At 34.1% G+C, this 25,261-nt stretch overlaps 1 protein-coding gene across 3 annotated transcripts in view; it reads right to left on the bottom strand.

The window, feature by feature from the left end:
• Positions 1–22,780, bottom strand: part of YTHDC2 (YTH N6-methyladenosine RNA binding protein C2) — a 67,795-nt gene extending 45,015 nt beyond the window's left edge. For 2 of the 3 annotated variants that reach the window (XM_060296126.2, XM_030869865.3), the window contains exons 1-9: positions 22,401–22,780; positions 20,777–20,867; positions 13,960–14,156; positions 12,425–12,624; positions 7,203–7,369; positions 6,333–6,435; positions 4,950–5,106; positions 1,877–1,984; positions 606–754 (exon numbers count right to left, since the gene is read on the bottom strand). In XM_060296126.2, the coding sequence (XP_060152109.1) occupies positions 606–754; positions 1,877–1,984; positions 4,950–5,106; positions 6,333–6,435; positions 7,203–7,369; positions 12,425–12,624; positions 13,960–14,156; positions 20,777–20,867; positions 22,401–22,587 (1,359 nt within the window). In that variant the 5' untranslated portion in view covers positions 22,588–22,780. The remainder of the gene's footprint in view (positions 1–605; positions 755–1,876; positions 1,985–4,949; positions 5,107–6,332; positions 6,436–7,202; positions 7,370–12,424; positions 12,625–13,959; positions 14,157–20,776; positions 20,868–22,400) is intronic. The other variant, XM_060296127.2, reaches the window with a different exon arrangement.
• Positions 22,781–25,261: the final 2,481 nt, after the last annotated feature.

Below are 25,261 nucleotides of genomic sequence, written 5' to 3'. Positions count from 1 at the left end.
ACTCCAAGGAATCCAAAGTAGCAGAAGCCCTGCTTAGGGGTGGGGATGGAGAGTGATGGATGAGCAGGCAGGATTTCTACAAAATATTTCATTTGTAAAAGATATTGTGGCAAAATAGAAGGGAGAAAAGCAGAGAGAAAAAGAAACTGAGGTCTATAGTGGGTAATTGATTTTACAGATTCACACGGCTTTGTGGTATAAACATCAGTCTTGATTACTTGCCCTAATACCAAGAGGCTTTTCTCAGTTTTTTCCTAACTTAGCTTATCTTGCATTGCTTAGCTCATAGGTTCTTAAACTTCTGAGATGATAAAATATCTAGCAATAATAATGTATGTATATATACATAATATCTACAACTATTTTCTTCACAAAATTTATAGAAAATATTGAAATAGTTTTAACTCAGAATGAAACAATAAAAGATGTTGCATTATTTGAAAAAAAAAGTGTGTAGAAAATTATTCTGAAAAATGTGTTGTAGTCTAAGATAAACTAAGGGAATTATGCCTTAAGAATGTAATAAAAAATATAATCTCATGAAATGTTCTTTAAATTACACAATTTTCACTCAAAATAGCAGTGTGAAACCACTGAGGTCTTACCAACTGACTGAAGACGGCATCACCACCATCATCCAATAAATCATTTTCTTCAGTTACATTTGGGACAGCTCTCTGTCTCTGAGATTCAGGCTTGAAAGTATTCTCTTGAGCTGAGTACCATTCTGTAAGTGTGGTTTGTTGTCTTTCTTCTAAATTAATTACCAAAGAAAATAAGTAGATAAATTCTTTGCTTTTTGAAATATATTTCTTTGTTTAAAAAAATTAAGTGAATCTGAAAATACCTAAAAGTTGGCCTTATTTTAAAGTTACTTTTTAAAAATATATTAATTAGGAACATTCAATAAAATGTGTTATGCTGAACCAAAAGGAGACATGAAACTGCTTTATAAAACCTCATCTATTCATCTACTAGTAAGAAGTTTACTTCTGAATCAGGACATAATTTAATGAACAGTATTTTAGCCATATAACAAATAATGTTTAAATCAATGACTAATATTCATATAGCACTTTGTAGAAAATCATTTATTGAATTTCTACCACCATTCTGTTTGAGACACAAGTTATATTCAATTTTCATCTTCAAAAGTTTTGAGAACCAGAAGTTTTATAATTTACATATTAGTGATTCAGCACTGCACTGTGACACAGGCATTGCTAATTGCTTTTTTCAAGTGAAGAATCCAAAGAAGTTAAGATTATTTGTCCAAGGTTATACTAACTAAACAAAGGAATCAAAGCTTGAAGCCAAGTCTTCCATCATGAATAATGTAATTAAAAGTAAGCAAAAGGAACTTAACCTTAATTCAAAAGCTGAGATATAGTATAAATCATAAGAGATGTATTAATAGGCAAGTAATGTTAAATTCAAAGTACTGATGCAATTCATAACAATATCAAGATTTGAAAAACTCAACAATTATACCAAAGATGAGCCTGTTATTACTCATATGCTACTCTTTTCACTTCCTCACCCACTCCCCACTCCCACTCTATAACATATGCTGGGGACAGCCAGCACAAATCTTCTGCCTCCTTAAAATAGTGGTTGAATATTTGGATACAGACACACTCAGCCTCCTCAACTCTGGCATCCCCTTTCAATTCCTCTCTATAGATTATAACTTCTAGACATAAACCAGAATGTAGAACTTCCATATGGGACAGTATTCTAATATAATATTCTACAACTATACACAGAGAGAAATACTTTCAAGTGTCCTTGTATCTGCATAGTATAAGACTGGAGTACTCCAAAAAGTCAATATCAATAGTAATTTTCTTTTATATTTGTTTGATAAAAAGCTTACCTCGTTGTTTTTCCTTTTTGTATTTTAACATTTCTTTATTTGTGTATCCAGTAGTTCTTAAAATGTCTTCCAGAAACATTTCTTTTACTTCAAATGGTCTTCCCTGTACTAAATAGGAATTTTTTTAAACAGTCAATTTGCATCTTAGAGATAATTCACATAAAAACATGAGATTCTCAAATTAATAAATCTGAATATTAATCCAAAGGCAATTCCATAGGTCAAGTGATCCTCATACTGTCCTTTAAATATAACTCTGATCTATATTTTAGACAACTGTTCATTTGCATGTTTTTTTCCAGTGTTTACTATTTACTTGATTGTTTGGCATCATGATAGGCACTAGGAATATAAATGGTAAGCAGAAACAGAGTTCCTCCTGCTCTCTTGAAGCTTGAAGCTTGTAATCTAGCAGGGGAATCTGACATTAATCCAATAATCCAAAACATCAATGTAAAAATAAAGTTGTAAAAAGTCCTGTGAGAGAGAAGTACAAGATACCATGACAGTACATAATAGGGGAATTTGAAGGAATCAAGAAAAGCATCTTCACTGAGAAAAATGAGAACCAAGAGAAGGGAGTAAACAAAATAACTAAGCTACACAGAGAGGAAAGAGTATACTATGAAGAAAAAAACAGTATGTACAAAGCCCCTATGGTGGGAAAGAGTATGATGTTCTCAAGGAACTAAAAGGCCAAGCTAGTTGGAACATGATGTGAAGAGGGGTGTGAAGAAGGGATTGTAGTTCAAGATGAGGCAGAAGAAATAGATAAGTCTTATTAAGGGTTTAGGTCTTTATTCTGAGGTAAAGGTTGTTCAAAGTTTCAAGCTCATGAGAGTATTTAACATCATCAAAATTCCACTTCAGAAATCTGGCTGAAAATTCCACGTTGGCTGCAACATGGGGAATGGATTTAAAAGAAACCAGAGTGGATGAAACAGACCAGGTAGGAGCAATTACAATAGTTCACGATGAAGAGGACACTAACCTGAACAAGATTGGTGATAGTAAAAATGGAAGGAGACAGACAGACTAGATAGATGGGAAGTAAAATCCACAGAACTCAGCATTAGATTGGATATGGAAGAATGATAAGGAAGTGTCAACCACAGTTCTTGAAAGTCTGGCTTACAAAACTCAATGGATGATGTTGTCATTTTCTGAGGCTGACAAGGAAAGCTAAAAGAAAAACAGGTTGGCTTGTGGGAGCCGGGGTTTGGTCAAATGTTAGGTGCCAAAATGACCTTCAATTAGCAGATGCATAAATTTTATGTGCCTTACCACCCAGTAATATTATGAGCAAAACGTCTTACAGGTTTATGACTTAGGTGATTAGGTCAATGGTATGATTAACCAAAACAGGCAACACAAGAGAAGCAGATTTTTTAGAAAGGATTAAGTATTCAGTTTGGGCATATTAGAGGGGAACTGCTTATAAGCAACCAAGTCCAAAGCTCTGGAGAACAGTTTGAACTGGGAAATAAAGATTCAGGACTCATCAGTGCAAGAGAAAGTAGAAGGCAAGGTCAAGAATGAGATCTTCCAGGAAAACTAACTGTGCACCCCCAGTACCTAGTAGAGAACAGCATAGAGCAGGAAAGAGAGAAAAAGCAAAGAAATCAAAGAAGGAAGGGAAGGGAAAGGGGATGGGGAAGGGCGAGGAAGGGCAGGGAAGGGCGAGGAAGGGCAGGGAAGGGAAGGGAGGGGAAGGAGGAAAGGGAGGGGAGAGAAGGGAGGAAGAGGAAAAAAATGGGTCATGGGAAAAATCCTCAAAAATATCAATATTTAAGCACGATGCAAAAGAAGAGAAGCCCACAGAGGAGACCAAGAAAGTACAGGCTGTAATACAGAATGAGACTTAGGATGTAGTTCTGGCAAATAAATTATGGGATACGAGCATTTCACAAAAAAAGGGTAACGATTATGAGAAATACTACGGAAAATATAAGTAAGATTTTTATGTAAAATTAAATCAATTTCAAAACAATACTGGTAAGAATGCACAAATGAATAGCCCCATAAACTGCGGAAATGTGAATCATTTCAGCCTTTTGAAAAAGTAAAATGACAAAACCATCTTACTGTTAAAATTAAAAATAGATACATTCTTTTACTCAACAATTTCACTTTCAGGAATCTATCCTTAGAAATAAGAGCACCAATATATAAGAATATATGTAGAAGGATGCTCATAACAACGATGTTTATAGTAGGGGAAAGGGAGAATCCAGGACCAATCTAATGTCCAAATATTAAGAAATGGTTAAATAAATCATGGTACATTCATACTAGGAAATATAAAAGCAGTTCTTCAATATAATGAACTACATCTAGAGCTTCTAAACTGGAGAACTGTTCATGATATACTGTCATATGAATAAAGCAAATTGCAAAACATTGTATATGGCATGTGCCCATTTATGTAAAAACCATTTTCTATAAACCCAATATATATGTATATATTTACATATGTTGTATGAGCATGGACAAGGTGAGACAGGATATACACTAGGCTTCAACATCAAGTAATCTCAGGGAAGAAAAGATATGAAATGAAAAGAAGACAGGTGATTGTGAACTTTTTCCCTGAATGTCTGTACTATTTCACTGAGGTAAACACATACAACTTTTTCAATTTTTGAGGAGGAAATCAATAATTTTTTTAGAGATTGGTGGAAAAACCAGATTTGATTAAAGGATAAGGACAAAATTTAAGTGGCAACATATTTAGAAGTACATGGGAGGTAAACACGGGCATTAAGACTACTCTTTGAAAGAGTCTAGCAATAAAGGCAAAGCTATAGGACAGAATTTAAAGGGGAATACAAAATAAAGCATATCTCCTTTTAAGACTAGAGAACAGGCTCACTACACAATACCAAAGAGTTGTAGATGGAAAAGGAGAGGACGAAAATATATAGATATGACTGATTAAGCATATTTCAGAGAAAACATAAACAGATGCTCTATACATCAGAACATTCCCCAATTTCTATTATAATAAATAAAATCAAGCCAAAAAAGTATTCTTTCATACAAATCCTAGAAGAAATCTGACAGTTTAACTTACTGTATGTCACTGGACAACTCCCGAAATATCTCATAAAAAGATTTACATCTAAGGCAGCACTAGAAAGAACTAGTTTCAAAGTTGGGTACTTCTGCAACAAATCTCTTAACTTTGTAAGTAAAAAATCACTAAATCGATCCCTTTCATGTACTTCATCCTGCAATAAACAAAAACAAAACCATGGAACAGTTAAAATACAAAAATAAAGTCTTTAAAATTATGGAGCTGCTGGGTTTCACACTAATTCAAGTTAAATGTGGACACAGCCAATTAGTGAAAATGTTGTATTATGGACAATTTAGAAATAATCAGACATTAACGACCTACTGTGGGTAACAAAACACGGCCCTTTTTCCCACAAAAACTACAACAAATGCTGAATTAGTGGAGTCTAATTTAATGTAATTTTAATAAATACAAAATCTATTTTAATATGCTTCTGTTAGCATCAGGACCAGGTGCATCCTGTGGTTTGAATGCACAGAACTAATAAGTTTCCAAAAGCTGCTCTATCACAAGCTTATAAAACTTAATCTAAGTTTTCTGACACAAACTGGATAAAAGCTTAGAATTCTTTAACAAGGTGGTAATTCATCTACTTATTTCATCAGGAGCTAGTTAATTTAGCAGCTTAACCATGAAGTTAAATGACTTTAAAGTATGCCTCTAAGATTTGGAAGAGAAATCAGATGACTAAGCACAGAGAAAAAAGAAAACTTTCACCATTCTGGAGAACTCTTAAAATACATGTGCCATTTTCATATATAAAAAGCACTTTTTAAAAAACTATCTACTTATTTTATTCTCACTCATAAAACCTGATGGTAAGAATATCTTTATTTAATATAAAATATTTATTTCTAACAATTATGGACAATAAAAAGTAACTTGAGGGACTTCCCTGGTGGTCCAGTGGTAAAGAATCCACCTTACAATGCAAGGGACATGAGTTCGTTCCCTGGTCAGGGAACTAAGATCCCACATGCCGCAGGGCAACTAAGCCCGCACGCCACAACTACTGAGCTCCTGAGCCTCAACTAGAGCCCACATGCTCTGGAACCCGCACGCCACAACTACAGAGCCCACATGCCCTGGAGCCTGCACACCACAACTAGAGAAGAGAAAACCTGCAGGCCACAACTAGAGAGAAGCCTGTTCCACAACAAAAGATCCTGCATGTCTCAACGAAGATCCCGCATACAGCAACTAAGACCCTAAGATCCGACACAGCCAAAAATAAATTAAATAAATAAATCTTTAAAAATAAAAAATAAAAGTTTAAAAAAAGTAACTTGATTAGAATAGCCTGTTTTAAAAAAATTGGTTCTCATTTATATCCTATTCTAAAAATTTAATTAGATATTTAAATTTAAATATTCTTACCACAATAACATGTGTCACAGTTGACAATGAACTATCTCCTGCCATCAGAGTACGAAGCAGTACCCCATTGGTGCAAAATGTCAGAAGTGTCTTTGGAGAAACCCTTTTTAAAAAATCAAAAAAGTTCACAATTACAAATCTTTTATGTAATTAAAACAAGGTCATATATTAAATGCTAGTGTCCTTTGTACTTAATAAGTGTTACTAATATAACAGTGTACTAGTATATATGCTTTATTAGCAAAGTTATGTGAAATATGTATTTTATGCCTGACAATCTCACAAATTTATTATTACTAACAGCCTTTTATTAATTTAGTAATTATTTTGTTAAAGAACTTAAAAGATTTTTTTTAAAGATCTTAAACATTTTTTACTTGGGGGAAAAAAGTGTATCATAAATGAGATTAGCTTTTTGAATCACTATATCCAAATAACTATGAGCAAAGAAATGGTACTACTTCTCAAGAAGGTACTACTAGCATTACTACTACTAATAATAATAATCAATTCTGTCACTAACATTTACTGAGTGCTTACTATAAACTTCACATCAAACCTGTGCTCTAGATGCTTTCATTAGCCCCATTTTATACATGAGGAAACTAAGACTCAAAGAGGTGAAATAACTTGCACTTTATCATGAAACTATGAAACAGGATTTCTATCTACGGCCCAAACTCTTTTTCAAGCTATTTATTTATTCAAAACCTCACTAAGTTTAGACATGAGCTCAATGGCCTATTATAAACTTACTTGGAGCAAAATGATCATCTAACTTTTCAACTAACACATGCTCTATATTTAGTGAAATATAAATATTTAGTCTTTTCTGAGAATGATAAAAAGCTACAGGTGAATTGTCTTTACCTGCTTTCTAAACGGATCTGATACCCAATTGTCTGACCAATCCTTTCTCTTCTCTCTGCAGCAACTCTTTCAGCCACAGCAATAGCTGCTAATCGTCTTGGTTGAGTACAAAATATACGGCAGGGGATACCATTTTTAAAGCAATCATCTAAAAGGAACTGAGGAATCTGAAACAAATTTTAAAGTACTATAAGACAACATAATTGTATATCCAGAAAATCCATGTCAATCAACTGAAAAACCATCAGAACTAAAAAAGTTATGTAAAATGTCCAAACATAAAATAATCATAAAACCAATAACTTTCATGTAACTGCTAATAATCAGCTAAAAAATGTAATTTAAAAAAATCTTGTTCACAATAGAAACTAAAACTAAAACACTTAAAAACAGAATTATAAAGAAATAGTTAAGGTTTACATGAAAAAGATTATAAAACACTACTGAAAAACCAAGATTATAAAACACTACTGAGAAACATAAAAGACGGGAATATACTAGAAAAATACAACATATTACTGGATAGGAATAATCAATATTGCAAAAATGTCAATTCTCCCCAAGTTATCCTATAAAGTCAATGAAACAACAATCAAAATTCCATTGGAATTTTTTAAATAGTGAAAAATATAAAGAAACCAGAAATAGCCTAATACCAGGATTGCAGACACTTTTCTATAATTAAACAGGTCAGAAAGATTTAAAATAAAAAGTAAAAGTCTTCCCCACCCATACTACTACCAATAGTCCTCTCCATGAAAGTAACTACTGTTAATTTTCTTATAAACTCTTTTGGGGAAAAAAAAAGTTTATACAACTTAAATTATTTGTGTATATAAACAGGTTTTTATTCACACAAAGTCATTATTATACTTAATGTTTGTAATTTGCAGATGTCACTTAATAACACATCAGATCTACCTAATCCATTTTAATAGCTGCACATTCCATCTTATGGATGTGCTATAACTTAACAAATATGACTATACATTAAGTAATTTCCAGTTTGTTTAGGCTTGTTATTTTTGATGCTGTTGCTTACTATTAAAAAGAATGCTGCAGTGAACATCTATCTTCACATACTTACGCAAAGACAAATATATGTGGAGTCAAAGAGTATATATAAATTTAAATTTTTATAGAAAAATTATCAATCTGCTCTTCAAAACAATTTATACTTTTACCAACAGAGCAGAAGATGCTGTTTTCCCAACACCTATGCAAATGCTGGATTTCATCAATTTTTAAATTTCAGCCAATCTAATAGTTGAAAAATATAATTATTGTTTTGATTTCATTTCTTTAACTATGAGTGAAAAGGACATCTTTTCATGCACGTCTTACCCTCCAGGATTTTTTAAAATTTGACCAGTTCATTCGGAAGCATAAATGCAAACAAACTGCTAAGAAATATCTAAAAAGAGAAGCTAATAATAAAGAGGAATATTATGCTACATACTGTAAAACTACAAAATTCAAAAAGTGAGATCTTGGTGTAGGAACAGATAATTAAAAATACATAACAAAAATTCCAAAAATATACCCAGGTACTACAGAAATTTAGTATTTGATCAAAAGTAGTATGCACCCCAATGTTCACAGCAGCACTATTTACAATAGCCAAGACATGAAAGCAACCTAAGTGACCATCAACAGATGAATGGATAAAGATGTGGTGGGTATATATATATATATATATATATATATATACACATATATGTATATACACACACATACATATACACACACACACACATATGTACACAATGGAATATTACTCAGCCATAAAAAAGACTGAAATGTTGCCATTTGCAGCAATATGGATGGACCTAGAGAATATCATACTAAGTAAGTCCGACAGAGAAAGACAAATATTATATGATATCACTCATATGTGGAATCTAAAATATAATACAAATGAGTCTATTTAAAAAACAGAAACAGACTCAAAGACATAGAAAACAAGCATATGGTTACCAAAGGGAAAAGGGAAGAAGGGATAAGTTAGGAGTATGGGATCAATAGATACACACTACATAAAATAGATAAGCAACAAAGATTTACTATATAACACAGGGAACAATATTCAATATCTTGTAATAACCTATTATGAAAAATAATCTGAAAATAATTATATATATATATATAAAACTGAATCACTTTGCTGTACACCTGAAACTAACACAATATTGTAAATCAACTATACTTCAATTTTTAAAAAGTAGTATCTTAAAATCGGGGGAAGGGATTATTAAATGAAAATTATATTGGAACACTAGATACTAACATATTGGAACACTAGATACTAACATAAGGAAAAAAGTTAGATTCCTACCTGATATGACACAATAAAATAAACTCCAGATGGATTTTTAAAACTACAAATATAAAAGTATTAGAATAAAATATTTGTAGGAAAATGTTTTTTAATCTTGGGGTAGAAAGTGATTTTCTGAGCATGGCATGAAGCCCTAAAAAAAGGCTGACAGATTTGACTAAATAAAAATGTAAAACTACTAATCAAGATACCATAAGCAAAGCTAAAAAAGCAACCAAAAAATTGTGAGAAATTGTTTTTAAGATATATAACACATAACAGCCATGTATCCATAATGTACAAAGCATTATTAAAAATAAATCCAAAGTGATTAAACCTAAAGAAAAATAAGATATAAATAAGTAACTCACAGAACATAAATAGATAATAAGCAAACGAAAAGATACTCAACTAAGAATCAGAGAAATGCAAACTAAACATTATTTTTTGCTTATCAGATTGATAAAGGTAAAAAATAAATTATATCCATTGTTACCTAAGTTTTAGAGAAATGGGAACTTTCAATACATTCAGTACTATTTTAATACGATAAGTCTTTTTTGAATTAACAGACAGTAACTAGTTAATCTAGCTACTAAAATTTTAAATGCAATATTTTTGATCCAGCATTTCCACTTCTAGGAATTTATCCTATTAAAACATTCCCACAAATTAGAAAAGAAATATTAGGATGCAATATAATAAAGTAAGTACAGAGTAAGATTCCTGCTCTGCCACTTCCTAGTTATGTGAATTTGGGTAGATTAACATCTGTAAGTTTTAGTTTTTATTCCACATCTGTAAAAAGAGATAATAACAAGCCTACATATCTTGGGTTAATAAGAGGTTTAATTAAGATAACTGTTGTAAAACTTCAGCACGCAGTAAACAGTCATTTATTTTATCACTGTTATTACAAAAATGCTCAGGAATGCTACTCAATTGTTTAAAAAATGAGGTCTATCGCTAGGTACTAACACAGAAAAATATCCAATATCTATTAAGTGAAAAAAGCAAGATGCAAAGCGTATACATATTATCCCATGTTTGTTTTAAAAATAATCTATATCAATACTGTAAAGAGAACAAAAACAAAACAAACAATCCCCCGAAAAACCCAGAAACATATACTCCAAGTTTCTGACAATAAACCAGGGAGAAATATAAAAACATTATATTTTCTATAATGTTTGAATTTTATATAATGAACATTCAAAAGGCAAATAGGGGTTTCCCTGGTGGCGCAGTGGTTGAGAGTCCACCTGCCGATGCAGAGGACACGGGTTCGTGCCCCGGTCCAGGAAGATCCCACATGCCGCGGAGCGGCTGGGCCCGTGAGCCATGGCCGCTGGGCCTGCGCGTCCGGAGCCTGTGCTCCGCAACGGTAGACGCCCACATAACGAAAAAAAAAAAGGCAAATAACTTCCTAACGCTCCCAAAGGAAAGATGAAAATGGCTAATGATATTAACTTCAAACTGTCATATTTGTATTTCATAGGACAGGAACATTAGTAATTTTACTTGAACTCCTTGAACAAGATACAATTATTTCTTAGGTTTAAACCCATTTAGATTAATAGTTTCTTTTGAAAAGCAAAGAGAATAATATTTAATTCCTAACTAAATTCTCCAGATCTTTTCATACCTAGTAAAATGATACACATAATTGTGAAAATAGACATCCATAATTGCAGTATACAAATATCCTTAGGAAGAACACTCAAATAATTTAAATAAAACCATATTTGTTATATTTTATCAAAACTTTCATTATCTCTATTTGATATAATTAAAATGGCTACAATTAACATCAACTGGCAAAACTTTCTAATACTAAAACAATTATAACAATCTAAGACATCTGAACAGATTCTTTGGCATGAACTCCATGGAATTTCACTTAATCATAATCATGTTGAAGAAAAATCTTATACATTGTCTTCATATAAAAATTTCATCATGTTTGTAATTAGTTTTATAGGCTCAAGTTTTAGGTATAACGAGTTGCACTTCTGTGAAAATGATTAAGTCCCACAAGTAAATAACTGATAAAGTTTATAGTCAACCTCTCCTACCACCTTGCCTTATTTATCTAACTTTATGAAACCAACCAATATAAGCATAGGAAATCTTAAGCAACTGTCAAAAGCAAATTTATTTGTCCATAGAAGAGAAGAAGAAAATGTAAAATTATACTGACTATTCTATCTGCACCTCAATCAAAAGCAAAGTAATTTTACTGTTTCAACGTGCTAACATGTTCAAGAATATAAACAAGAAAAGGTCATATCATTGTACCATGCTTACTTCCAACCTTGTCAGCCTATGAGTGAAACTTCATAAACAATGAAGTACTATGATTCTAAACATCCAAGTCAAACATGTCATACTAATCCCACTTTATGTTAACTTTATATTAACACTTCTTGTTGTTATCAATATTACTTTTAATTTAGCTATGTAAAAACACTATGCTAGGTACTTCACAGACATTACCTCTAAACCCCACCTCGAATGGTAGCAATTGTTAGTACCATTTTATAAATGAGGACTCTGGCTTCAAGAGTTACAAGTCTAGCCTAAAATTTCACATTCAATAAATGTGGAAGCTGGAATCTGAACTGAAGGTCAAAGTCCATTTTCCTTTCATGATACCAAATCACAACCTCACCTCTGTTTAAATAAAGCCCTTATGTACTAATTTAAAAATAAATATTTTAAAATATTACCTTTCTACAAATTCTCAAAATGTACTTCCAGTAATAATTTATTTCTGAAATAACCATTAAAATAAACAAAAGTTCCTTTTTTGTTTTTGTTAAAATACATGTAGTGTAAATTTGATATAAAACTATCACGACATAAAATAATTTTTTCTTCTATAAACAACAAAGAAGAAACAAACCTGTGTAGTCTTTCCAGATCCAGTTTCTCCTACAATCAAAACTACTTTATTTTCCTTAATTATTTTAACAATTTCTTCTTGTTTCTCAAACACTGGCAGAGACTGCCTGAAAGAATCAAATTCAGATTCTCCTCTTTTCACTGGAATCTGAGATATGCCACTGTTGAGTCGCCCACTTGTCTTGCTCATTTCCCGGTTTTCTTTGAAAATGAATAAGAGAACAAAAAAATTTATGATCAACAATAAAAAGAGTTAAAAAACAAAAATAAGTAATTTCTAATGTAATTCCTTTCAAGTGCTTCTTCTCTACTCAGTCTAAAGTTAAAAAGCAATGCCTCAGCTGTTGTACTGCCACACAATATTCTTAGAGAATGTTACACATTTTTATATCAATCAGAAGGCAAATTTCCCAAAAGTATTCCTGGTGCACAATGTTTAAAAATGAACAAAAATCAATCATTCAAAAATCATTAAAAATAAAACGCAATTTTGATATCCTAAAATAATTTTCAGCCTTGTTTCTATCAATTATAACACAGAAAATTATAATTTTAGAGTAGGAAACAATGTATATTATACTTATAAATTCTGTTACATACAGTATGAAAACACATATGAAAAATAAAAAACCCTCTATGTTTAAAGTTAGCATGTAAGATCATGTGATCAAACAGAATGATATGTGTAAATATAAGGTCCTAATGCTTAACAAATCTCCTAATTGTGCATTTTAGCCAACATCTACATTTAAGCAGATAGGAATACAAAAGGCATGATGTGTTTTATACTCTTCACATAACTCAAAATATTTTTATGTGCATGTATTTTTAAAACTCCTTGATAGCTAGCACCATCCATTTCTACATTCTGCAAACATACTCCACCAATAGAAATTATGCAGATTCTTTCACTGGAGATAATAAAAGAAATAACTTTCTCATTAAAAAAGTTATTTTTCCAAATAGTAAAATTACTTCATTTTATAACCTAAATATATTTATTTATCTACCTTTGAGCAAGTTAATGTACTGAAGACTCTGTCCTGTCTCTTCCCAGAAGCTAAAGTCCCAATTCAAAATCCCACTCATTAGTATGTCACGGCAGCATAATATAGGAAAGTTCAGACTTTGGAGTCACATCCCAGCTTTGTGGTTTACTGGCTGGTTGAGTGGCCTTGAACAAATTTAACTGCTCTGAGCCCCAGTTTCTTCACCTGTGAAATAGGGGAAATTCTTACCTTGCAAGGGTTGCTATGAGGCTCTATGTAGAGTTTAGTATACTGTCTAGCACACAATAAGTGCTCAATAAATGTTTAGCTATTACTGTAACACTTTACAAAAAACCCTGTCTAACTTAATGACATGCCTTAACACTGCAATTCATTCCAAAATCTTCACAACTCTTAATCATTTCTAACCAACTATTCAAATTGAGAAATCATATTTCATGTTAGTTTTTAAAAATAAATTTTAAGTGGAAAAAGAACAGTCAAGAAATAATAGGATAAACAAGGAAGCTCCCCAGAAAATACATACCAGCTTCAACTGCAAACACATTTCCTCTTTCTGTTTTAGGCAGAAGTTCAGTACGCTCTTTACTGGTGACAGGAAATCTTTGAATTAGGCTCCTAACAGCATGTTTTGTATTATGAGTCAAATTACAGGTCATCATTGCATGAGCTGTTTCTGATCCATCTTTCTTCTTCACAGTTAGGTATCTACTTGCTCCCTTTCTGAATATTAATAAAAATCATTTATTTACTATATATAGTCAATTTGTTCACATATGATGTATGGCTACTTAGAAAACATGTCTCAAGCAAAACACTGAAAAAGATCAAAATGCTCTGGGATAAGATGCTGGAAATCCCAGAAAATTCAGTAAAGAGGAATTTAATGCTAAACAGTCCACAAGACCATTTTCAATTAAAATGCTGCAAATCCAATTTTAAATCAGCAAAAAAAAAAAGGCTTACTTACCCTTAAGTGTTAAAGTTTGTCTTAGCAGGCTTCATGGTGGATGAAACATCACCAGTTAATACATGCTGGGAAACATATAGAGGGAGAAAATCAATTTGAACAACAGAATCTAAAATTGATAATGAAAACATTATGGTGGTCCAATTATAACAGTGGTCCAGACTAATATATCCCACTGAATGTTTCTCCAGTATGCTGGTAATGTCACACTCCCATGAAAACCTGTTAAGAAAGCCAAGTTTAGTGGTTGGACCAAAAAAACATAAATCAGCACTACTGATAAGTATTTTCAGATGTATACTGGGGAAAAAAAAAAGTTTTTCAAAGCTTCTGACTCTAGCCTTCAATTATAAGGTAATGATGATTTATAACTGTTCTCAAGTTACCTGATGTAGGTATATTTACTTCTTTAAATGGTCCTAATTATGTCTTTGATGACTTCTGTAGCTTTAGGAGTACTAAGTACAATGTTATACACACAGGAAGTCCTCAAATGTATTTTGAATGATTTAATAATACATGTCTATAATCTAGTACAATGTAGTACTGTAAAAAGCTTGGGTTATGAAGGCAAACAGACTTGGATTTGAATCCTATCTCTACCACCTACTAGCTGTGGGACCACAAGCAAATTATTTAATAGCTCTGAGCCTAAGATGATGATAATAATAATAATAATACCTGCCTCAAAAGACTCTTCATATGATTAAATAAGATAATGCATGTAAAGGGCAGTATCTGCTACAAAGTACACATTAAATAAATGAAAGCTATTATTATAATTATAATTATAGCCAGGAAAAAATATCGTTTCTTGTACCAAAAAGAGTTACACAAAACATTTCATAAAATGTTTTGCCATTTGTTAATGCCACTATCATATTATAGAAATGAGCAACAAACCCACAAATACAATGAAAATTATATATATAATTTTACTAATTCTAAATTAAATTTTAGAATTTTCCTAATTCCTAAATCTAATTTAAATATTTTCAACAATATCTTCACTATAGAGTGACATGAAACTGAAGATTAACCTATACAGCCTTAGCTATCTAAGTCTTCTAAGTGAGGCTTTCAATTTACCAAGATTTTTAATTTCTGGAAACTCCTCAATGAATTATACCCTTTCTATGCCATCATCTACTCCTGGACAAGTGCTTAGTGATGCTTAAATGATGGCATAAAGATGAGCTTATTAAAATCTAACTGATCTAGAAATTTTAGTCATTTCCATGGTAAATCAAAATTATTGGATTCTAGAGATGTTCTCTGTAGTAGGTTCTTTTCCCATGGACTTTTCTGAAACCTCAGTACAGTCATGATAGACTCAATCATTCATTCCCCTTCTGTTCCATGTACTTCATAAAATTTTAACTATAGAAGGCCAGAAGTGTGCTGAAATGAGCACTAGAGCAACAGTCAGGAGGCTTGTGTTCAGCTAGTAATAATCTTTCAATTAACTAGCTATGTGATCAAAAATAAATCATTTTACTTCTCTGACACAGAATTTTAAAACCTCTAGTATTTCTATCAGCTCCAAGATGCTTTAATTTTCTCAAAAATCATCTCAGGAAAGTTTTGCTATATTTCACTTTTAATTTTATTTTATTCATTCATTCAAGCATAATCATTCATCATATATTGATTACATACTGTATGCCAGGCACCATGCTAGAAGCTACGATTACAAAGTTGAGGAAAATATACTCCTTCCTCAATAAGCTCACAACTAAAATAACAGGTCAGATTGAAACTTTCCTAACATAGGTTGCCTAATAATAATTCAGCATTAATCTATAACAATAACTCATACTAAGCAAGTGTGAGTACTTAGTCATTACCATTTACAATTTACTAAATTCAGTTTGAACCCAGATGGTGGGACAGAAAGAGAGTATCAACTTGATAGTTTTTATGTTTTAGTAAAAAAATTCTACTATTAGTGCTATTAGGGCTCACTCCTACCCCATTCAGCACCACAGTGACACTGATATATAATTAAAAAATTAGTGAAATTTTGGCAAAATATTCACCTCATTATTGTGTGGATGAAAACATTCAATATAGTAGAGTTGTCCTACTATGTAAACTAACACACTGAAATCTCATCATCATGCTTTCATTCCAAGGTAACCAACACTATAATTTGATGAATATCTAGTAGTTCCCTTTACACAGCAAAATTGACTAGAAACTACCTGCACAACATGGAAAAGATGCTAGATAAATGAACTTCACAAGAATTTTTTTAAATAATAACATGTAAGCCCTATATGCCATATTTAAGTATAAAAGTAAATGGCCTACAAATACAGATAAGAACATCATAACTTCTAACTTTCAAAGGGAAAAGTAATCATGCATGTTATAATGAAGTTATGACATTTCAATAGCTTCTTCTTTTTAAAGAAAAAATGATGATATAACTAATCAAATTTGATGCAATTTTAATATTAATAAATGTTTCATTTACACAGCATGTTACTGAGTAATCTACCTCAAATACAACCATACATCTTGCTATTCCCCACTTTACAAACCTGAGAACAGTTTAAAAATCTGCTAAAGAGCCAAAATCTGAAATCACTGCTTAAAAAGCTCACAGCCGCCAAGGAGCTAATGCCTCTAAAAAAATACACATTTGTTTGATGTCTAGTATATACTTAATTTCATATCCCTTTAATTTATACTTCCACTAAGCAGACAGATGCAAAGATCTAACTCCAAACCATTCTCTCCTCAATACTGTAATACAAAATTACAAATTTATTAAAGTTTGAATCATACAAATTTGTGCTTTATTACGATTACCTAGAAAATAATAAACCAAACGAGTTATTTTTGTCACTAAACACAATTATTTTCATGTGATGCTATGTTTGTGGTAAATTTTTTTCTTTTTGTGACTTAATGGACAATAAGCAACTTAGAGATGAGCTTTATCCAATATCTCTGTCTTAACTCCTCGCAGTTCCTAAAACACTGTTATGAACTCACTGTGAAAAACAAAAATTAATTAGCTAAACATTAACTAGGTCTGATTGCTGGCTCTGCCACCTGCTAGCTGTGTGATCTTGGGAAAACTATTTAATTCTCTAAGCTCGAATTGCCTCATCTGTTATACAGGCACCAGGTATTGAAAAAATAGAACCTACCATACAAGACTGTTGTGAGGATCAAATAATCTACTTAAAGCACCTAGCACAATGCCTGTTGCACAAGAGCACTTAATAAATGTTAGCTACTGTTACTATTATTCCTGCGCACTGTAGGGGTTTATTTAATGGATATCCAAAACTTCACTAACAGGGTTCATCACTTTTAACCCATTTTCTGTTTTAGCTAGGGGAAGAGAGGTGGAGTGCGGTATGCAATCTTCCATGGCAGGAGGTAAGGGAGGCAGTAACTCAGATCTGAAAGGGGGTCTTGTTGTACGGTAGAGCCTCCTGGTCAGGGTGAGTAGAATAACTGGATACCTATTAAGCAGCACCTTCAGCAATCACAGGATAAAAAACCTGTACTTGGAAAAACCTACTTTCATACACTTTATATTTTCTCTTTCCACAAGTTTTTAACAAAGTTCATCTTGTAAATTTCTTTTTGTCTAACTTGGACTAAGAAGAATAGGAAAGAATTTTGTTTTATTCATGAACAAATTAAAGACTCAAAAAAGTGTGCTCTTAGAACCAAAACACAGTGACATAGGTTGAGGAAAAACAGAACAAATTACAAGGAGGTGAAATTTGGGGTATGGGAAAACTTGACTGGAATGTCTAAGAAAACGTTAGGATATAGTGAAGAACACAAAATGGGGGTGTTACTCCAACAAGAGTATTTTTACCAAAAGATGAGCAATTATAAAGAAAATAATCAATTCAAAGTAAACCCAACTCTCTAAGAGGAGATGAAAAACAAAATCCAACACATGTGGCCTTCATTTTGAAAGAAAGGAGATTTAAAAAAATTAAACAGTGATCAGAAAAAAAAAAACTGTAAATTATCACACAGTAAGTCTGGAATCTGTTTTTTAAAAACCTTGTAAGAAACTCAAAATAAACTACGGGATCACAGAATCTTAACCAACACATAGAGATTAACTCCTTCATTTTTTACATTTAAGAAAACAGGCCTTTAAAGTTAAGGGACATGACCAAAGCTAAAGAACAAAGCAGTGACAGACTGGGATTAGAATCCAGGTTTCTTGTCCTTTCCTCCACACCTCTCAAATAGGTATTATGGAATCATAATACCAGGCACAAAAAAAAAAAACAAAACATACAACAGAAAGACTAACTTAACAATTATTAACTAACTTAACTATCCTAAATTAACAAAGTTAATTCTAGGAGGTTAAAAATAAAAGATCTTTACTCAAGAGTGAACAGAAAAACCCATACAAGTCAGGTACAAATTCTCATATAAATGAAAAGAAAGGATTTAAGAAATATATTCAAAGTGATTTAGTTCTTTATATATGTAAAAAGAAGGAAAGGCATTTGAAAATGACAAGGACCACTAGAAAAACATTGTACTAAGTTTGCTCAAAGATAAAAAGGGATTGGGAAAGAGCTAGGACATTTACTAAGAAGAGGATTTATGGAACACTAGATATAGGGAGTAGGGATGAGATAATAGGTGGGGTTGCCTTGATTCCCTTAGCATCTCTTTCCTGTTTCCTCTTTCTGTCTCTTCAATGTTTCTTCATCCCCCTTTTTTTGTCCTGATAACTTGCTCTCCCCTTCCCCCCCAAACTTTTTTTCGTCTCTGGACCATCCTTTAAAGGATCATGCTACTGAACAAAAGTAGAGGTAGTCTAGTCCAATGGACTGCTTTTCTAAGAGTAATTTCTAAAGGTCATTTCCAAGTTCACTGTTTAGAATTAAAAACCCATGTAACCACAGAAATGATGTAGCTGCAGAACAGTGTGTTTATAACAGATATTTTCTAGTGCAGGCCCACAATCTCTTATCTACTACCCTTAAATTCAAACAGCTCTGAAAAGTGGCAGACTTCTGAAAGTCTGCAGCAACTTCATTTGGCAGCAAAGCCTGGTTAAATTAACATGAAGCTATTTATGATCTTTATTTACCTTAGTGTCAATAATCATACATTTTTCAGCAAGAAATATAAGATACTGCTAATATACCCTATTGCCTTTCTGAAATCTGAAAATCTGCATCTCAAAACATATTTGGCCCAGGCCCTTTTGGACAAAGGATTGTGGCCCTGCGCCTTCTTTTTATTTTCAAGTGCAATATTTTACCTATCCAGATGACTATAATATGGGTGGAACCTTCCCAGGACGCCAACACTGCTTTTAGTGATGTTCAAAGTGCACATGCACCTAAGCTACATCCCTTGTCTCAGTCAGTAACTGTATCATCACTATGGTGGACATTCATATGAAAGACATTGCAACCTCAGCTACTTTCACCTTAGGACCTTCTATTTAGTTATTAATATATTTACTTAATTAAGGCTTTGTTTTCCCTCTTCTTAACCTAAAAGCTGGAAGCTGAAATTTCATCTTTTTTTCCCCCAATCTCAGTGGTTCTCAACCAGGAGCAATATTGCTCCCAGGGAAGATTTTGGAAATGTCTAAAGACATTTTTGGTTGTCACAACTGGGGGTGGAAGTGTTACTGGCATGTAGTGGGTGAAGGCTAGGTATGCTACTAAACATCCTACAATGCACAAAATAGCCCTCCACAATAAAGAATTATACAGTCCAAAACGTCAATAGCACCAATACTAAGAACTCTATATCAATCCCATCATTCTTATTCCCAAAATAAAATAACTCCACAGAATTTTAGAGTTCTTCAATATGGATGGCTCAAATGACTTTTCCCCACTATGGATAAGTGATCTTCAAAAAATATTTAAGTTTCCTCTTGTTCAGTTTTATTTAATCAGTTCTAATCATCAGATTCGTGACTTGGTATGAAAAAAAACAACAAGCATGTGTTCTAAAACCATACCATTATAGTACAGTAGCATTAAAAGAGAAAAGTTCTGTAAATAATTGTACTTATTATTTTTAGTCCATCCATTCTTCAAGAAAAAAGTTTTGGTTTCCATACAAGAAGAGAATACCTTTCTCAATGCAATCAACTTCAACTTTTAAACCATTCTCTTTACATCTTAAAATTTACCTTCTTCTCCCACTCTCCCCCAATCAGGGAAAACAAAAAAGGGGGACAGTAAGAAAAGCAAAGAGCTGAGTTTGGTACAGACATGAATCAGATCATCTACACACAATATAATTAAGGATGTGAATCTAACTAAAGCAGTAATAACTATTTAGTCAAAAACATTTCTCTTTTTCGGTAAGTAATTTTTTCAATTAAGAAAACTTGTCAGCTTACCCTTTACTTTTAGAAACCAAACCAAGAGACTGACTCAATCGATGAATAAAGGCTCTTTCCGTACTGGTCAAAGAAGAAGGAAATTCCATTTCTACATGGAAAAAAACACAAAGCATCATTTGTGGATCGGCAATTTTCCTTCAAGGTACTTCAATACACATATATGTTTATAAAATATGAAAAATTATATAAACATATAATCAAATTATCATATTTTATGTGAAAAATAGATATAAGCATTCCTAGGAGATACTGTGGGTTTGATTCCAGACCCTTGTAATAAAGTGAATATCATAATAAAGCAAGTCATACAAATTTTTTTGGTTTCCAGGGCCTATGTTGGTTTGTTGGTTTCCAGGGCCTATGTTATGTTTACACTACACTGTAGCCTATTAAGTGTGCAACAGCATTATGTCTTAAACAACAACATACACAATTAATTTAAAAATCCTTTATTGATAAAAAATGCTAACCATCATCTGACAACATGGAGTTGCCACAAACCTTCAATTTGTAAAAAAACACAGTATTTGCAAAGCACAATAAAGTGAAGCAATAATGAGATATGCCTGTACTAATTAACCACTGAATGTCTACCAGAATTCTGATATTAATAACATTTAAACCTAAATGTGATAAAGGACCCTGATGTTCACCAAAGATTAGTCCTCTTGTGCTGAAATCTTGAGCTCCTGATGAACATATTTTACTATCTTAACTTACTTGCTTAACCAACAAAATGTTTATTTCCTTCAAGGATGAGGTATGCTCAAGTATTATGAATGCTCAGTATCAGATTCCAGTGTCTTTGCCTTCAAAAACTGCATAGAATCCCTATTTCACTGTCTCAGACTGGATATGATGCTGTATATTTCTGGGGCTTCACCTCTGTTTAATGAAAGTTCAGAATCACTCTGTCCAGGTCCTTTTTTGGGGGGAGAGGGAAAGACTCTAAGCTTCCAGAATAAGGGGTTCTCTACTTAGAGCAGCAAATCGGAATGAGCTCTCAATATACTGTACTGATCACAGGTCAGCTGCTGGTTCTGCACTGTGTGACCCAAGACAAGTAGCTTTCCAACCTTAAGAGGTATGGAAGACGTTTCGTCTAACAGAACGAGTTTCTTTTTTTTTTTTAAGTGTTTAGAGTGATACTTCCAGGATGTAAACAAAGCACTACATATTGCCACTGCATTTATTCGTCGAATTTTCTTCTGTTCCTCTACTTCCGAAACTCAAACTAAACGTACCTCGATTAAGGCTACCACCACCTCCTTTAAAAAAAAAAAAAAAAAAGTAGAGGCTTAACAATACCTAAAAGTTGTGGCAAAGCTACCGAAAGGCCTCTCCCTGGGGAAAGAAATGCCTCCTGCAGTTGAGCAACCTGATTTTCGTGCCTTCGGACGCCAGACAAGTGCCCCGTAACCCGGCTGAGCCGCAGGACGCCACGGGGCTCTTCACATCCCCGGGCAAGGCTCACAACTCTGGCCCCAGCCCCGCGCCCGCTTCGCCCGGGCCCGGTGGACCGCCCCCGTCTCCCCTCCCTCCGGTGAGGCAGCCCCTTCCCACGAGGGACCGGGCTTCCGGGAGGTGGGGCAGCCGGCGGGGTCCCTGTCGGGAACCTCACCTCTCTGGTCCCCGTATCGGAAACGCTCCAGAGCGATATTGACCGCGATCTTCACCTCCTCGTCTATACGAATGTCCTTCAGCCCCTTGGCCCGGCCGCCTCCCGCAGGGCCACACGGCACCGGGCCGCTGCCGCCGCCCCCTCCAGGAGCCGACGGCCGGTGGGAGACGCTACTCGGCCTGGACATGGCCCTGAGGAGGTGTTCTCCTCGCGGTACAGCGGCCAGGCCTGCTGGCTGACGGCCAACGACAGGGAAAGTGGGCCTCGGGGGCCTTGGCGGGTTCAAACGGCTCCACAGGCTACCTGCGCTGGATCGGGCTCACCGGAAAGCTCCCGGTGTCCACAACAGCCGATGAGGCGCCGGCGGCGCTAGAGCGCCAGCCGGGCAGAGAGCGCGGGCGTGATGACGTCACCGGGGCCGGCGCCGGTGACCTCAGCACGCCGACTGTCCCTGGCGTCCTGCGCGCTGCGTCCAAATCTCCAGCTCCCTGTCGAGCTGGTTCTCCCTGTCGTCTCCTGTCCCCACGCACCGTCCTGAGGGCCTCTCGTTCAACCACTTATTCAGTCGCTCGCTATTTGGTTAAATCATTAATTCATTCAGTAAGCATGTGTGGGCTTCTACTATGTGCCCTAGATATACATTGGGGAACCAGACAGAAAGGGCTCCTGCCTTCGTGGATTTTACATTCTAGTGGGGGTAGAGTTGCCAGATTTAGTAAACAAAAATACAGGATGCCCAGTTTATTGGAATTTCAGATAAGGAACACAATTTCAGTATAGGTATTTCCCATGCAATATTTGGGGCACACAGAGTAAAGAATTATTCGGTACCTGAAATGCAAATTCAACTGAGTGGCCTTATTTTATCTGGCAACCCTATATGGGAATAACAGACAGTAGACAAAAAAATGATTAAAGGTAGTTGTAAGTGCTATGTGAGATAATGGAATAGGAAGATGCAACCCTTTAGTTTGGGATGTCAAGGAAGATTATGAGAATGTCCATTTGCTTGTATACAATTCCACTAACATAAACCTCAACCCAGCCACCCTAATTGCTTCCACTCTAGTCTTCCTATTATCCATTCTCCAGAAAGCAACTAGAGTGATCTTTTTAAAATCACAGTTGGCTTTCAGTATCTTTGGGTTCCTTATCACTGCTTCAACCAACCACTAAACCAAAAAAAAAAAATTTTCAATTCCAGAAAGTTCCAAAAAGCAAAACTTGAATTTACTGTGCACTGCAACTATTTACATAGTATTTACATTGCATTAGGTATTATAAGTAATTTAGAGATTATTTTAGGTACATAAGAGGATGTGTATAGGTTATATACAAATATTACTGCCATTTTATACAAGGGACTTGAACATCCTTGCATTTTGGTATCCTCAAGGAGTCCTGGAACCAATCCCCACAGATAGAGAGACAACTGTACAAGCCAAGTAGGTTAACACCCCTACACAAGGCACTCCAATTGCTCCCCATTGCAACTATAAAACACCCTCAATTCCTTACCATGACCCTGAAGACCCTGCCTAATCTGGCCTCTGTCTACCTCCCACCATTCTCATCCTCACAGTGCTCAAATGCACAGTGCTCAAATGCACTGTTCTTTCTGTCCCTTGAACACAACAAGCTTATTACAGCAGGGGAACTTTCCACTTGCACAGTTTTCTCCTGCACATGACAATCTTCCTCCCAGTACTTCACATGGATGCCTCTTTCTCCTCATATAAGCCAGGATTCCATCCGTTACCTAGATAGGCTCTCCCACATCAACCCATTATCATTTACCCCTGTTTGAAATTATTTTGTTTATTTATATATTTATTATTTGCTCTTTTCACGATAATATAAGCTTTTTAGGAGCAGGAACCTTATCTTGTTTGTCACTGTTTCAACAGTAGCTAGAACTGTATGGTCATACAATAAAAATTTATTGGTTTTCCATATTGTAGAATCTGGAATTAAGATTTGTCATCTCTATCCTCTGAAAACTTTCTTCATAATCCTTGGGATCCTAATCAATTTGATTTGCTACTAGAAAGAGTTCTGGATAAGCAGAAATAAGTCCTGTGTCCTGGTCCTGTCATGGTTACCAGTGAACTGTGTGAACATTTTCTACTATGTTGATCCTAATTTCCTTAGCTGTTCGTAATAATGCCTGCCATTTATTAAGTGCCCAGGGGCACTGTCTTTATTTTTCCAATCCTCACAAAACCATATGAAGTAGTTATATTACCTCATGATACAAATGAGTAAACAGGCTGGATGAGGTTAAAAACTGGTCCAAGGCCATGCTAGTGATAATTAATGAGGTAATAGAAAAAAAGCCCAGCTGATCATGAAGCCTAGCTTCATTCCAGGACAAATCATAAATAGAAGATAATACCTGGATGCACCAAATATATTGTGATAAAACTGAAAACATTTTATGTGGGGTAAGACACATATTGCTTTCAATTTCACTCGATAACCTCTTTGTTCCACACTTTATTGGCTCCATCATTTATTAGCTTTGTGACTTGACTACTTACTTTGCCTTCTGAGCTTCTGGTTTCCCATCTGTAAAATGGGTATATTTAATATTCATTTTATAGTATTGTGAATTTGACATAATATGTAAGTATTAGGCATTGATCTAATGTGTGCTTCTTCTTTCCTTCTTTCCTTTATTTTGGAATAAATGCCAAAATATTTGTATTCCTAGTACCTAGTAAACATATGGAATATGTCCATTGAAATAAAAGAGAATATTTACTTAAGTTACATAGCAGTAAATTATAAAGTCAATCAGATTCTACATTATCTAATGTTTTTGCATACTCCTAGAAATTCCTGGTGCTTAGGGTGAACAC

This window comes from Globicephala melas, chromosome 3, assembly GCF_963455315.2.
Source record: "Globicephala melas chromosome 3, mGloMel1.2, whole genome shotgun sequence".
NCBI classification, from domain to species: Eukaryota; Metazoa; Chordata; class Mammalia; order Artiodactyla; family Delphinidae; genus Globicephala; species Globicephala melas.
The sequence above is the reverse complement of the archived record's forward strand: the minus strand, read 5'-3'. Positions and strand labels throughout refer to the sequence as shown.